General features: G+C 32.9%; 1 protein-coding gene across 7 annotated transcripts in view; it reads left to right on the forward strand.

Moving 5' to 3' along the window:
* Positions 1-17438, forward strand: part of LOC141506865 (SR-related and CTD-associated factor 4) — a 109571-nt gene that overhangs the window by 54321 nt on the left and 37812 nt on the right. For 4 of the 7 annotated variants that reach the window (XM_074214014.1, XM_074214016.1, XM_074214010.1 and 1 more), the window contains exons 10-15: positions 2820-2987; positions 3652-3737; positions 6248-6438; positions 11338-11438; positions 14215-14328; positions 16128-16284. In XM_074214014.1, coding sequence (XP_074070115.1) covers positions 2820-2987; positions 3652-3737; positions 6248-6438; positions 11338-11438; positions 14215-14328; positions 16128-16284 — 817 coding nt within the window. The remainder of the gene's footprint in view (positions 1-2819; positions 2988-3651; positions 3738-6247; positions 6439-11337; positions 11439-14214; positions 14329-16127; positions 16285-17438) is intronic. The other 3 variants (XM_074214017.1, XM_074214012.1, XM_074214011.1) reach the window with 1 other exon arrangement.

Raw genomic sequence — 17438 nt, forward strand, 5'->3', positions numbered from 1 at the left:
ACCTATAGTCTAAGTTGGTTATGAAATCATTTTAATAAGTTTATTTAAACATAATTATTTTCTTTGTAATTTGTACATTTTATTTTATGCAATTTAAAAATATAAGAATTTCAAGGAATTCCCTATATCATGAAAGGGGTCCAGAACGCAAAATTTTTTTAAATTTGCAAGCATTTAGTTCTCCTGTCCATTGAACAAAATTTTTTATTTTTTCAAGGAAAGATAACTCAATATACATAGTTCAGGCAACACACACACAACACGCATGCACACACTCTCTTTACCTTCAGTTCTCCAAAGAATTTTCATAGTTAAATTTTTATAAATTCTGAGTATGCTTTGATAGATAATGTTCTCAAATATTTCTAGGCTCCCCTGCTGAAATTTGTTTTACTTGTAAGTTGTTCAGTTCTATCCAATTCTTTGTGATCTGATTTTGGGGTTTGTCTTGGCAAAGATACTGGAATGGTACTTGCCATTTCCTTCTCCACCTCATTTTTCAGATGAGGAAACTTGAGGCAAACAGGGTTAAATGACTTGCCCATGGTCACACAACTAGTAGTGTCTGAGGCCAGATTTGAACGTGGGTCTTCCTGATTCCATGCTCAGCACTCTATCCATTGTGCCACCTAGCTGCCCACTGCTGGTAATATACAGGCATGCTAATGATGTATGTATATTTAATATTCTACTACTTTGATAAACTTATTATTTCAATTGTTTTGGTTGAATTTAATTAACTCACCATCTGCAAAAAGTAATAATTTTTATTTCTAGAAAAACGTTAAATAGTAATAATAAATATTCTTACTAAACTTGGATCTAATTTAAAAAGATTCTTAATTTATCTCCATTACATTCTTTGCTTGCTCCTAGTTTTAGATAGTTATTTGTTATTACACTAAGGAAATGTCAAATTATTTCCATTTTCTAGAGTTTTAAACAAATGACTTTATTTTGTCAAAAGCCTTTTTAAGCCTTCATTGGCATAATCATGTGGTTTTTTATTATCAATATCATTTATTATATTTTATCACCTTTTTTATGTTGAACCAACCCTGTTTTCATGATATAAATCCAATCTAGACATTATGTATAATCTAATACATTGTTGTAGTCTAATTATAAACATTCAGTTTTATACATTAAATCTTTGTATCTATGTTCATTAGGAATGCTTGGTCCATCATTTTCTTTCTAATTTTTTTCTCTGGTTTAGGTATCAAGACCATATTTCTAACATATCAAGAGAATGGAAGGGTGCCTTTTTCCTATAATTTTAAACAGTTTTATGTAATACTGGAGGAAATGATGTATTTTCTACCCTTGATTTTTCTTCAGGTCTTAGTTAATTGTCCCCAAGAAAATTGCATGATATCTTTCCCAGCTTTCCTTAATTAATCTTATCTTCCCTCTGAGAGAACATCCTGTATATATCTTGGTTATACTTAGTTGTTTACATGTATAGTCACCTTCATTACATAAAGTATAAACTCTTCTTTACAGCATCTGAATTGATTTTGGTGATTTTCTTGTTAATAAAGAGGGAATTTAAGTAGATACTCTATCCCTTTCGTGGGTTGTTTTGTATATTGTTTTTGTAAATTATTTAATATAATGGTTTTATGGAACATTAAAAATCTTTTTTTTCATTATTGAAATTAAAGAACCTAAACCATTTTTTCCCTATTGAAATAAGAAGATAATGGTTTGAGTGGGTACTGTGTTCTATTAGTTTATATAGTACTTAAAATTCTTTTGCTGCAAGTTTTAGGTTTTAACAAATGATTGTTAAATTTCTGAGCTAAAGCTTTATACTGTATAATTAATTATATGCTAAAAATTTTAAAGTTAAGATAATTCAGAAAGTTATTAGGGACCTATGTATTTTATGATACTACTGCCAGTATAAACACAAGAACCTAGTTTGAGAGAGATTTCAAAAAATCTGTTTAACTAGTTACATTTTCTTGTCTAGATCATGGCCAATCCTAGTTCATCTAGAGTAGTGGTTCTTGATTTGAGGTCTGTGAACTTCATTTCTTTTTTACTATTTTGATATCATTGGCTTTATTTATAATCCTGCGTATTTTATTTTAAGCATTTAAAAACATTGTTCTGAAAAGGCCTCCCTTAGGCTTCAAGCAGACTTCCAAAGGAGTTTATGGCACTTAAATCCCTTCTAAAAATGTAGTGCTGAAAATTTGAAGGGAAAACTAATTTTAGTGATTTTCATCATTTACTAATGGATTTTTCCTGACTGTTTTCTAACAGTTTCCACTAATACATGTTTAGAAGTCTTAAAAATGTTTTTAGGTTTAAGTGATGCCTCTGTGGAATATATTAATAGTTATTTAGAACTCAAAAACAGATACACATTTCTTTTTTATTTTAACCTGATTTTTTAATTGTAATTATGGTATTCAAATCCCTAAAAGTTAGTCAGTCAATAGCCATTTAATAAAGTCATTATATGCTAGAAAGTTTTATAAATCTATATTATGTCATCATTGCCACAATTCTTTAAAAATTCAGTTGATGTTTTTAATATATACATGTGTGTATGCATATACATGCTTGTATGAGAGCATATAAATTTAAATTTGCATGTATAGAATTACATTTGAAAACTGCAAGCTTTTTTATTAGTATATTTTATTAAGATAAGTTGTTTTATATATAGTACTTGAAATTTTTTCGGTAATCTAGATTTAGAGTGCTATCTGATTTTATATAGAGAATAACTTTTGGTTTCTCTAAATTATTTGTGGCAATGGACATTTAAGTAGGAATTTAATCTTTCCTTTTTTTTTTTTAAGGTCCCACTTCCTCCTAATGGACAGATGCCAGGGTTTGGACTACTTCCTACACCTCCATTTCCTCCTATGGCTCAGCCTGTGATTCCTCCAGCACCACCAGTACAGCAACCTTACCAAACTTCATTCCAGGCACAAAATGAACCACATATGCAGAAAGTACATCAACAGGTGAAAAATAATTCTAGATAATTAATTAAGTAATAGAAATGAAAAGTTTCGTGTACAGAATTGCTTCTTGGCAGATTTTTCCCTTTATATCTCTAATTGTATTTTGTCCAAATGCTGAGCATTATTTAGAGTCATGTGTTTTCAGTTTCAAAAAACTTTGAAAATTTAATAATAATGAAAATAAAGTTAATGTTGCCATGAACTAACTAAAAATTCCTCCAACTTAAGGTAGAAATAGCTAAAATTTTACCTTAAAATGGCCTTGAGTACTTTTCCAAATTTGCATAGGATTTACCTGTCATATCTTGAAATATTTTGAATTCTAAATGTTTCTCATGTACATTTGCTATAAAATTAATTAAAAGCATGTATTGAATAATCTTTGCTATTATCATCAAAGTGTGTCAAAATACACTGACATAATTTTATTATTTTTAAAAAGTGGCTTTAGAAATGCTATGACATGCAGAGGAAAGGATAATCTTACCTTTCATCTTCTAATTGGTTAAAGAATTTTCCTTCTGTCAGGTAGTTTTAAAAAACGTAATTCAATCAAGAGAAGTGTTTCAAGAAACAAATTCTCTGGACTGATACTTAATAGGCTATAACCTCTTACTGATATAACATTCCTTCCCCTCATTTTAAATTGAGTTTTATTTTAAAGGAAATGGAAGTGGAACAGCCTTGTGTTCAAGAAACTAAGCGGCATGTCTCTGAAAACAGAAAGTCAAGATCTAGGTCAGCATCAAGGTGAGGGGAATACAGCATAATTTTCCAGGAGTGAATACTTTAAGATGAGAAAATTTTAAATCAATTTGCTTAAATTTAAAGTTTTCCAGATTTGGCTTTGAAACATTTTTAGAATTCATATATATGTGGGTTTGGATAACCACAGTTATGGGAACTATTCAAGTGAAGACTTGGGATTAACTTCATGAGTTATAAGTGTGACATAATGTGTGAATAAAGTTTATTCTAAAAACATGTTAAAATTAGGGTATAAGTATATGAGGGAGATGGGTTTATATGTCTTGGACTTGGTGTGGATGATAGGGAGGGTATTTATATCAAATACATAATGAAAAATGTTCATTATGTAAGAATGAACTATTAACAAGAGCTACCTACTGACTAATCCCTCAAGGATTTATAGAATTTGACTTACATGTACCTGACTTTGTTTGGGGGATAACAAGTATTCATTACCAAAGAAGAGATCAGGCTTTCTTTCTCACTGGTTTATTGTTCCAAGAAAATGGCCTAAAACAGAGTTCACTGACATGTATTAGATCTAACAAAATGCAAGTAATATCCCTTCTATAAATGGTACTTGAGTTATAATATTAGTTTCAGGTATAGAACATGGGTTTATTTCATCTACTGAAGAAACTTGGTATAAAAAAGTCAAGCATGTGCTTTCAGTTCAGATCTCATAAAACACCTCAGTTCATTGATTTTAATTCTTGTGGAAGTTCCAACTTCGTGGAACTATTGAATAGATATCATACATTCATATTTATCTTGAACTTGTACTTGCCAAGCAGCTCACAAGGATATATGTCTGACATGATTGAAAATAGATTAAGATTTAAAATAAATCGATTTTATGTCCATAAGAAGTCATGTGAGGGAGAATGGTAGAAGTGTGCTTAGAGACTCAGAGGGTTAGAAGATGACAGTGGTATCTTGTATGATAAAGATTATCTTAAGTGTAACCTAGGACTAAGCGGTATGTTATGAGAACAACATAAGTTTGTAGTATGCAGTGAGAAAGATCTAAACTTCATGGAGTTTTTTTCATTTGCTTCATTTTTGGTCTTTTTGGTTAGTGTGGGTTTTTATTAGTTCTCCCCCCCATGCCCTGCTCCCAAACTGTTTGAGCAGTGCTAGTTTTTCTAGGTAATCTATTTTTCCCACAAACTATGTGTAAAGTTTTCCACTGAAATTGAAGTAAGCCACACAGATAAAGGAATTTTGTATTAATCCAAATTCAAGTTGTTGTTTTTTCTCTATCAATCTTGCCATTTTGAATTCAGCACATATTTGGTAACATTGGAAGTAGATTACTATATCTTCTACGTACATCATTTAATCAGTTCAATAAACATTTAATTTAAATACTTGCTATGTACTAGACATCCACATAAGAAAAAGAAAAACAGGCCCTGCTCTTCAAGGGAAAGTACAGGCTCTTAAAGTCTAATGGAGGAAGATAATGCAGAAAAGGATGCAGGAAAGTATGTGGAAGGGGCCATGAGGGGGTATCCAGTGCAAAGAATATGATAGTCCTCTAGTCCAAAACAAGCAGAACCACAAATGGAACATGAAAAGTCACCTGTAAAGTTCTGAGCACTTTGTAAAAGAAAGCTTTTGGTGTAGTTTATTTCTCTGCCTTCTAGGCAACTAAAAGAACTTTAAAAGTATTGAGTTTCAAAAGCTAAGTCAAGTCTGCTTGGTGATGAGATTTCAGATGATCAGCTTATCCTGGAGACATTTATGTTATATTCTTTGAATTGAATCTAAAATTTAGTTTTAAGATGCACTGTGGTGAGCACATACACTACTTATATATGATCTGTCCACTTGTAACTAATTTATATGTATGAATTAAGTAATATTTAGTTATATGGAAAATGGAAAAGTTATGTATAATGTTGAGTATAGTTCTTATACATAGATGCTTCTGTGTGTGTGTGTATGTGTATGTGTGTAAACTTGAAAAATGGCAGTTACTCCCTTATATTAGTTATATTGAAAGGTATTGTTGTCTACAGGGAAATATGGTAGGACACAGAGATGGAATTTGCAATGCTTTTTTGAATCTTTTAAAAACAGTAATCAAGGCAATCTGATATGCCCCTTTTAAGGTAAAATGGATCACACTAGAAAATCATAGTATTAACTTATTAAATAATCATACTGGTCAATAAAATTGTAAAGAATGCTTTTTTTTCCTAGTAGAGATAAAAGGAGGGAGAAAAACTTTAGGGCTAAAAACAATAAAGTATATTAATGATGAAAATAAATATATATAAAAACAAAGGATGCTTATTGTATTTGGTTGCTGGCTAAAATAATCAGTCCTGTATCCAGCTTTTATTATTTGAAAAACTTGAAGACACAGTTACCAAATCTTTATTCCTAACCACTGAGTTACAGTGCTAAGCTTAAAACTCAGAGGAGGGAGGGAGGTGGGGAGAGAGAGAGTGCATGCGCATGCACATTTATGTGTGTTCATTCTGCTCTCTAATAAATATTAGGTCACCCAAAAGAAGGAGATCAAGGTCTGGTTCTAGATCTCGAAGGTCCCGTCATCGTCGTTCTCGTTCACGGTCTCGAGAGAGGCGACGGCATTCTCCTCGATCCCGATCACAAGAGAGACGAGAACGAGAGAGAGAAAGAGAGCGCAGGCAAAAAGGACTTCCTCAAATTAAGCCAGAAACTGCTAGTGGTAAGTTTCTCCAAATTTTTTGAAGTTATTGGACTAAGTTGAAATAAGTGGTTTGGTTTTTAGGTTTGGGAGTAGAAAATAGAAGGCAGTAGAGCAAATGAACATTTCCAAGGAACCTCCCACATTAACTTCATGCAAAAAAAAAAGAAAGAAACCTTTACAAGTCTTAGTTTATATTATAATATTTTTAATTATTCAGGATAACTCATTTTAAAGTTGTTAAAATATGGTAAAAATCATCTGTTTCTTCCATAGAAACAAAAGAACTGAAGGGGAGAAGGGACCAAGAAATCAGGGAAGGTTTCATGGAAGAAGTGACATCTGACTTCATCTTTAAGAAACAAAAAAATAGCTTGGATCCCTTGAGCAGTCTGAATCCTATTCTTTTTTAATGAATTTGAAGTAATAAAATCAAATACATAGGATTAGAAGGGAAAAATGAAGTTGAAATAAATTTATCAACATTTTCTTTTAAAAAAACAAGTACATAAATGTCAGGTTAAAAACTTCACATTAAGGGCTTGTGAGCAGGAAATGACATGTCACAACCTGCATCCTAGGAAGATTAAAATGGATTGAACAGATGCAGAAAGTGAGAAACCAATTAAGGTAGTTTTTTTTTTTTTTTTTTTTTTTTTTTTTTTTTGCAAGGCAAATGGGGTTAAGTGGCTTGCCCAAGGCCACACAGCTAGATAATTATTAAGTGTTTGAGACCGAATTTGAACCCAGGTAGTCCTGACTCCAGGGCCAGTGCTTTATCCACTGCGCTACCTAGCTGCCCCTAAGGTAGCTTTTATAGCATAGCCCAGGTTTAGCAAGCATCTTCTTCAGAGATAATGGTTATGCAAGTTTAAAAAAAAAGGAAGAAAGATGCAGGAAATATTGTGGAGGTGAAATGAACAGGATCTGATAGCTGATGTAAAATATGTATGGTAGGGTGAGTTGAGGGAAAGGGATGACTTATGTTAATAACCTTGATCAATAAGAGGATATTAGTACTGTATATTTATGTGTATAAATACTGTATACTGTGCATTTGAGTTAATAGGAGTTAATAGTTGGAAGTGCCTGGTTGGAGATGTGTAGCAGTTTGGTACAGAAATGGAGTTCTGTGTAGAGAAGATAATTTGATCTACAGGATTTGATATATCACCCAAGAGAGGATAAATAGATGAATGGATGAAAGAATGAATGAATTGGGGAGTTGGAGGTGCAGTGGTAAAAGAATATGGAATATACTTTTTTATTAGAAGTATGTGCTTTTATTTGGGAATAGGGAGATATAAAAAATTTGAAAAATCAGTGAAGCATTTAAAATCCATAGAAGTCTGAAAGGATGTATATAAAAATAGCAAGGTTGGTATTATTATGTTAAATTTACATGTGCATTTTTAAATAAGCTGTATTAATAGTTTCAGTTTAATATACAATACTTTGTATATGAAATATGCTTTTTTGATTGTATAGTTCATAATACATTTTAAAAGAACATGGATTTACTAATTATGAAATTATTGGTAACCTTTGAGCTCAGTTCACTTGAGTGGTGGGGTTAGAATTCAAGTTATAAGGAATTAAGTAAAGAGTGGAGACATTAATAAAAGACTGGTAGACTAGAGGGTTGGAAATACTGATGGTCCTAGTGCAAGAAGTTAGAGGTAGACATACATGAGAGTATGATCTAAAGGAGAAATTTCTATAGTTCAGGATGGCATAGTTTTGAATTATATCTAAGATGTGAACATTCCTGTCAAATGGAGAGCAAGATCTTCAGAATTGAAATAAAAGGTTGAGGTACATGAAATGATCAAAGATTAGGGTAGGAGTAGATTCAGCCAGATGCCAAAGTTCAGTTTCAAAATACTTTTTATACATTCTCTCATTTGATTCTCATAACAACCTTATGAATCTGGTATTATTTTCCTGATGAGGATCTTATCCTTATTCCTGATGAGGCTTATCAAGTAATAATAGTCTTGCTTTCATGGTCACATAATAAAAGTGATTGAAGAAAAACAACAAGAATGAAATAGATTCATAAGTAACCATAGCAGGGTTCCATTTTAAAAAATCATAATTGATGGAGTTGTGCATCTCTTAAGAAGTTTCCTGAGTAATCAAAGCAAAAGATAGTTTCTGCAAGTGGCAATGGTAATTAAATGAAATATGATCTGCTCCTGAGGCTACATATGTGTCAGCATTGAAGGAGGAAAGTATAATTATGGAGAAAAGTATAATAAGGGGGGTGGTTTATAAATAATGTTGTTGGAGTGAAATTTTAGTGGACACAGTGCAATATAATTGAGGAAAAATAGGTCTAACCTTAATTGGAGTGAAAGTACTGAAGAGTCATCAGGGAATTGGATTTTTACTATAGTAGAAGTGACTGAATCAGTAGAATTTTGTGAAGAAAGGAGTAGAAATTTCCTAAATGACAAGATTGAATAGTACAGTGGAGTGAGTCCTGCAAGTTCTGTTTTAAGTTTAGCTCCATTTTAAGCTTTTTAGCTTATTAAACTTAAAAATGTAACTGAGACTTGGGACAACCTATATGAGCTGTATATTTCATTTATTTTCCAATTACATACAGTGGTAGTTTCTACCAATTTTTTTTTTTTGGCAGGGTTTTGAGTTTTACAATTTTTCACCTTCCGTCCCCCCCAACAGACGGCAATCTGATAAGATGCTTTACTTTTGCATCAGTTTGAAATTGAATGTGTTATGAGAGAAGAATCAGATCAAAAAGGAAAGAAAACAAGAGTTTAGCATGACAACTTTTACAAATTGAAGATAATAGCTTTGGTCTTCATTTAAACTCCACAATTCCTTCTCTAGATATAGATGGTATTCTCTATCACAGATCCCCTAAAATTGTCCCTGATTATTACAGTGATGGAATGAGCAAGTCCATCATGGTTGATCATCCCATGTTGTTGTTAGTTACACACATTTATTCTAATGGAAAGTTAGACTTTTTAAGGTTTCTTTATAAGAAGTGTTTTGAAAGAAAGGGTAAAGGTAAAAGAAATTTCTAGTTGGGTTTAGGTATTTGGAAAAACTTCTTGGAGAAGGTGGCATCTGGTTGAGGCCTTGAAGGAGGAAAAGCATTTCCAAAGGTGTAGATATACCATTCTAGGCATAGAGGATTGATTGTGTATGTGCCCCAAAACTAGGTAATATAATGGGCAGAGTCCTGCAGATGCATTGAAGAAGCCCTCAATTTTGCTTCACACTTAACTAAGTTGTTCTGTGACCCTTGGAAAGTCACTCAACTATTATAAGTTTCCATGTAGTTTAAAGCTTATAGTTTATTAAGCTTAAAACTGTTAAAAGAGTTTCAGGTCATACTGTATATAAACTTATATGCACAGATTGGTACATGATTAAATATACACTAGATTCTAAGCTTCACAAGAGCTGTTATTTTTTTAGAAAGATTTTATTTAGTTTTGAATTTCATAATTTTCCCTCTAAACTTGTCCCCCCCCCCCCCCCCCCCCCAGAATGCAGTATGTTAGTCTTTACATTGTTTCCATGGTATACATTGATCTAAGTTGAATGTGATTAGAGAGAAATTGTATCCTTAAGGAAGAAACAAAGTATAAGAGATAGCAAAATTATACAATAAAATAACATTTTTTTTAAGGAAAGGTAATAGTCTTTGGTCTTTGTTCAAACTCCACAATTCTTTCTGTGGATACAGATGGCATCCTTCATAGCAGATACCCCCAAATTGTGCCTGGTTGTTGCACAGTTGGAATGAGTAGTCCATTAAGGTTGATCATCACCCCGATGTTGCTGTTAGAGTGTACAATGTTCTTCTGATTCTGAAAAGCTGTTATTGCTAACAGGGCTTTAGACATAATAAATGCTTAGATATTAATTGAATGAAATAGTAGTTGGATTGATGATATTTGAGTTTCAGTTCTGGGAGAGTTGTCTTTTAACATTTCGTTGATTAAACAAATTTTCGAGTTTCCACAGTGTGCAAATTAGATAATCCTCTTAAGTTCTAAAGTGAAAATTACTAGGTTTTTACAAAAATTAGGCAAAGAGAAGTCACTTTTTAATGAGATAGAATTCATATGGAATTATCATTGTTTTATGGTTTGAAATTTGTAATGCTGTAAATTTTGTAAAGGCCAAAAGCTGATCAGTGACTTTCAACCTAATTCTTAAAATTTAGGTATCTAGGTTAGTCTTCATTAAGAGTGTGTAAATCATTTTTTAAGATATGATTATGTTTCATTTATAAACTATTTGAAAGGGTGAATTTATAAGCTGCTGCATTGAGGCAAAAAACGAAGAGAAAGCAACAAATAATTAGAGATAAAGCTCTGGCTGCTCCTTTGCAAACTTAAGTTAACATATAACATACAATGGGATTTGAAAAAATAGAAACACCTACGTATAAAGGTACCTTTCTTCATTAAAGTTAAAATATAGTTAAGCCTTGTTTAGTCTCGCCTTGGTTTTATCCTTGTGATTAAATTAAGTTTAATTCTCTTAACATGCACTTTTGAAGTAGAATGAACAGTTCCCTCCCACTGTATCATAGTCATTTCACAATTTAAAAAAAAATCTCTAAAATAATGAAAGCATTTAAATTTTGATATAGTATAAAATTGTTTACTTAATTCTTGTTATCTAAGTAAATCTATTTTCAAAATACTTAAATGTGCTTTCATAAAACAAATTATTTGAAACATGCAGGGAAAGTTGACATTTAGAAATCTTACTGTGGCTATGTAAAGCAAATAATTACTCTCAGATATCATTGAAGTAAATGTAAATATATCAGTAACTCTTCAAATGAATCATAATTGTGTTCTTTGCAAATATATTTTGTTTTTAAGTAATTTTTTACTTCAGTTTTTTAAATTACTGTTTTCCTTTAAGTTTGTAGCACTACCCTCTGGGTTGGACAGCTAGACAAAAGAACTACTCAGCAGGATGTTGCCAGTCTGTTAGAAGAATTTGGCCCAATTGAATCAATTAATGTAAGTATTTTTCTGATCACTTAATGATTCATGATTTTGACAGATAAAATACAAGAATTTTGTCATTGACAGCAAAGAGAATAAAACTAAGGTTTCCTGATCCAATGTTTATCATTTTTCTAACAATGTGTCTTTTTTTTAAAAAAAAAAACATTTATTTTTATACACACACACACACACACACACACACACACACATTATGTATAAAGATAGTTTTCAACAATCATTTTGGTAAAAATAATTTTCCTCCCACCCTTCCTTCTCCTCTCCACCCTAAGGTAGCAAGTAATCAAATATAGGTATAACCATTTGTCTTAAATGACTTTATATGGTATTCCCTGTTTTAATTTAAAGCCCAGTTCTAAGAAGAATCTTTAAAAATAACTGTTTTGTATTAGCTCAGGGAAAATTTTTGTTATAGTAATGAATATCCAAATTTATCGTATGATTTCTAGAAATTATAGTGTTAAAAAGAAGGGAAAGAACTTCTTGCCAAAATGGGTACCTGAATGAAATCAGACTGTCCCAATACTCATATACCAGATAAACCCTGAAGTCTACATTAGACCATGATCTGAAATTCACTGAGAAACTATTGTCAGAAGTGATTATTCCACCTCAGAACTGCATAAGAGATCAGCTTTAAGGCTGGATATAGGAAAATGAGCCTCTCCGGGAAAGCCAGCACCAGTCTGTTTACAGTCTGCCAGGAACACATGTAACCTGCAAGAATTTGTGTCCTGAAACATCAGGAGGTTCCCTGAACAAACCATGCTAGTCAGAAAACCCCATGGTAGATTTTCCATGTTGTAAGAGCAATAGCTGAGCAGAAAAACTCAGATATGGACAGCTCAAGGCTTCTTTGTACTGAGACAGTTTTCCAAATTCTTCATAAAAATTCTACACTGAGCCTCCATGATCAGTGAAATTTGGTGTCAGAGTTAGTGTAAGAATCTTGGGGTCCTAGACCAAACAGTGGCTCAAAGGAAATCTATTACTTAGAAATGAATGAAAATAATAACTATAATTTAAAGGAAAAGGTGGCATGTTTTACCTCAGAAAAATACTTTGTGAAAACTAGAAGAGACCAATAAAAATCAGTGACTTCACTAACTAGATTAAAAAAAAGAAAATGTGAGATCTGTAATATCAGAAACAACTGACCTGGAAAAGAGGTCAAGAGACACTTGGTGAAAACTACCAGGTCTAGTAGAACCAGGAGACAAAGTGAAGAAAGAATCTGATTAGTACCTGGAAAAAAAAACTACTGGCAACAGATAAAAATGAAAATTCAGAGCTTTTCGGTCAGAGTAAAAATATTGCAAACTGCCAGAGAGAAGCAATTAAATGCCAAGGAATTCCTATTGGGATCACATAAAACTAGGCAACTTCTTTTATAAATGAGAGTTTAGAATTCAGTATTCTTTGAGTTTTGGGTTTTTTTGAAAGGCAGTGGGATTAAGTGACTTGTCCAATGTCACACAGCTATGTAATAAGTGTCTGAGGCAGAATTTGAACTCGGGTCCTCCTGACTCCTGTGCTCTATCCACTGCACCACCTAGATGCTCCTAGAATACAGTATTCTAGAAGGCAAAAGATGGAGGCTTACAACTTAAATAACTAATGTGTAAATGCTATGTAAAATATTACAGGGGGAAAAAAATAAACCTTTAGTGGAGTAGAAGAGAATTTTGAAGCTAAATTTGAAGATAAATAAACCAAGAACTAAGTTGAAAATTTTGAAATGCTAACACAAGAGTCCAGAGAAAATTAGAGAAGTAAATTCATTTGTTTAGTTGGCCAATTTGAGCATCCAATAAATGCTCTGGTGCATTCTTTAGAACTGGATGCAACTTCATTGTGTCCAATCTCTCTCTGTCCCTCTTACACACACACACACACACACACACACGATATATATTTAAAGCACTTTGCAAATACTTTTCCAAGTTTACGTAGGTAGTGATGGATGAAGGTAGGACTCTCGTTGCCAGAAAGAACAGGCATCAAACTCGAGAAACCTTACACTTAACTGACTCTGGTCTTGCCAGGCATAGATGCTTCCAATTATATATCCTTCGGCTCTAGGACCCCAGAGTGTACAGCATCTCTGTGCCTCCACCTAAAATGGTAGAATGTTGAAAACCAGTTGAGCCATTTATGCATCTGATGAGAATCTAATTCTGTTAGGTTTATCCCTTTAATATGGTCTATGTGAGGGGCAGCTAGGTGGCACAGTGGGTAGAGCACCAGCCCTGGAGTTAGGAGGGACCTGAATTCAAATTCAGTCTCAGACTCTTATAATTGCCTAACTATGTGACCTTGGGCAAATCACTTAACCCCATTGCATTAAATAAATTTTAAAAAGTAAAACAAAATCAACAATATGGTCTACATGATTGATTAGAGAACTACTCTAGAAGAGCTTATTCTTTTTTTGGCCCCCTGCATTTCTATGGCCAATTTGAGCATCCATCTCCATTGGCTTGATATAGGTGATGAATGGGCAAATTAATTATTTCCCTTTCTGTGCACATTTTTTTGGTACTTTATTTTTTAAGGAAGGGCAGATTATATCACATGTAATCTTAATAAGATATGAATTAAAATGTTGCCTTTAATACTCGTTGATAAGGATGCATATGCCATGAGAAAACAAATTCCAAATTACTATATAGTATATTTATAGTGTCCTGGGGATAAATTTCAGCCACTGCTATCACATATATCTTTACTGTTTATATTTATGATTTTTCTATTGTATATTTTGGGACAGATGATACCTCCTAGGGGTTGTGCCTATATTGTAATGGTCCACAGACAAGATGCCTACCGTGCCCTTCAAAAACTGAGTCGTGGAAACTACAAAGTCAACCAGAAATCTATAAAGGTACAGATTTGAAGAAAATGTGTATTGGAGTCAAATTTTAAATTTCACATTAAATTTATTTTAAAATTAAATTTTAAAAATTGACATTTGTAATTTTTGTATACTTGTTTATCACTTTTGATAATGTGCCATTCCATATCCCTGGTAAAATTTGAAGCAATTTGTACATTCCTTTAATAGGTAAAGATTTTTTTATGAAGCTTTTTAACAGACCCATTTACTTTTGTTTTCTATTAGAGCTGGGATCTGTGTACTTTGAAATGTTTGTTTCAATGGAAAGTGTAGTTGTATTTAATGTTTGTGAAGCCCTTCTGTTTCTTCTGTTATATCGTTAACGAGGTTGTCCAAGTTTATCCTTGTACCCACCAATCCTACACAGCTTTAGTTGTAGCTTTTTGGGATCAAACACTGTTGTTTTTATTTGGTTTGTGTGGTGCCTTAGAAATACTAGGCCCTGAGTATTTGTTGAAATGGAATTTGATACCATGAGCATTGGACTTATACAAAATTCTGATTTGTTTCTCATTTATTAATATGTTAAACCAGCCAGGTTAATTTATCTACAATATGCACAAATGAGTAATAAAATTTAGTACTTCAGAAATGATATTATTTTGAACAGTGATAGATTTTTGTTTAACAGTATAGGAATGTATACTGTTTGGTACTTGGAAGTCATAATGTTTTGCAGTGTTTATAGTTTCAGGAGCTAAGAGTCAATATCATTTCTTTAAACTGAATATTATTCAGTATGAAATAATTTTTTATTTTTCTTTATTTGTTCATTTATTCATTTATTTGTTTGTTTGTTTTAGCTTTTTCAAGGCAATGGGGTTAAGTGGCTCGCCCAAGGCCACACGGCTAGGTAATTATTAAGTGTCTGAGTTTGGATTTGAACCCAGGTACTCTTGATTCCAAGGCCGGTGCTCTATTCACTGTGCCACCTAGCCGCCCCCGGAAGGGATTTCTGTAAATCACAGGAATATGGAATAATTTTCTGGAAATATGACATGTTTGAGTTGGCAGAATGGACTCCTTTGCACTGTTAGAGACCCCCCCCCCCCCCATCTTTTTTTTCTGGTGAGAAACTAGAATACTAAAGTGTTATAGTTACAAGGTTTGTGAGAGCAAGTAGCTGTTAGGATAAAGGGCCCTCTTCCAGAGAGAAAAAGTGTATTTCAGATTGTAGCAAAGTTAAAATTAAAAATTCTGATGCCTGTGACATTGATCTTGTGTCACAAAATAATTATCCTATTGTAATTCAGCTCCACAGTTTTTTCCCCCTGATTATAAGTGGCTCATCTCCTACCTCTAGCAATTTGCCATTCTCCTCCAGGCTGCTCAGTAGCCATACTTTTCTCTTTATGTGGACAGAAAGTACTAAGAGTTCCCTGAAGTTACTTTTCACTCCAGATGGAATAAAGTTCAGAAAAATATACATCTTCTTAGAGAAGTGAAGACCCTTAATGGTCTCCTCTCTGAGGGCAGAGAAGTGATCCAGGGAACTAATGCTTCTCCCTAGGATTCCTGAGAGCTGCGAGTCCTCTACATTTAATTGTTAATTCTCTCTATTTTGAGTCATCGAGTTAGATCACACTTACTCCTTCCCTTTCACCAATACCACCATACACACCATATGTGCACAATTTGCTCCTCCATAGGCACATCTCTAAACAACAGTCTTTTCCAATGGTGGATTCTGGGTTTAAATTTTTATAATACAATTTGAAGAGTTTTGAATACTAATGATCAATTTTAATTTTCTTGCCTTTCCCTATTTTTTTTGACTGGTGAAATAGATTGCCTGGGCCTTAAATAAAGGAATAAAAGCAGATTATAAACAATATTGGGATGTGGAACTAGGTGTTACTTATATACCATGGGACAAAGTCAAACCTGAAGATCTTGAAAGTTTTTGTGAAGGAGGAATGCTGGACAGTGAAACTCTTAATCCTGGTAAGACAAAATATGATTTAACTTTGAATTACTTTTTTAGCTAATTTATATATATTTTTAAAATATATCATCCTTTGCCTAAATAATTTGAATTATTATTCCATAAGTTAAGTGGAAATACATTATTCCCTACTGTTCTTCATGACCAGTAATATCCAAGTGTGTTGTACCTGATAGGAATTAAAGTGACTCAAATGAAGCTAAGTGTTTAGCTTCAGCCTCTTTTGCATTGTGTTTTAGCATTCTATCATCTAAGCCTTTTCATTGTATTAAGCAATGTAAATGTCTGATGGCATATTAGCGTAGAGTAGAGGTTGGCAAACTACTGCTGTCTTGCCACTGTCCTTTGTTTTTGTTTGACCCAAGAGCTAATATTGTTTTTTTTACATTTTAAAATGCAATATACCTCTATATTAAAATCCACAGATGAACTAGGTGGCTCAGTGGATAGAATGCTGGAACTGAAGTCAGGAATGCTTGTTCATATTGACCTCAGATATATACTAGCTATGTGATCCTGGATGAGTCATTTGATCCATTTGTCTCAGTTTCTTCATCTGTAAAATGAACTGGAGAAGGAAATGGTAAACCACTCCGGTATATTTGCCAGGAAAACCCCACATTGGGTCATAATGTTGGATCCAATTGAACTACAACAAAAGCTATAGGAAATACAAAAACCAGACTGACCAATTTCTGGCATAAAGTCAGTCAGTCAGCAGGAATTCATTAAATGCCTTCTATTTCCAAGACACTGTGCTGGCACTGGGGCTTCAAGTAGCAATAAATGAGTCTTGCCCAATTCCCCTGATAAGGAATTGATAAGTAAAAAGTAGATGAAAAGAGTGAATTTTTTTTTAAACTAAAGTAATCCACCCAAAGAACTGAATTTTGTAGAAAGTATCTGTTGAGAAGTCTTGCTTATTTCTACACTTAATCATACTATGAGGTAATTTTAATCCATTAATACTTTCAACTGTATACGTGGTATAACTTTGTTTCTATTTTTTCTGATTTCTGATTCTTACCCCCATTGAAAGGAGGTTTATATTTCCTTGTCTGTTTACAGTAATACCTGGTATGTTCTAAAAGTATGACACATCGAAGGAATATTTTTTTGATGCCAGTTTTCAGATAATTAAAATTAGAGCTAT

Source organism: Macrotis lagotis, chromosome 1 (genome assembly GCF_037893015.1).
Source record: "Macrotis lagotis isolate mMagLag1 chromosome 1, bilby.v1.9.chrom.fasta, whole genome shotgun sequence".
Classification (NCBI taxonomy): domain Eukaryota; kingdom Metazoa; phylum Chordata; class Mammalia; order Peramelemorphia; family Peramelidae; genus Macrotis; species Macrotis lagotis.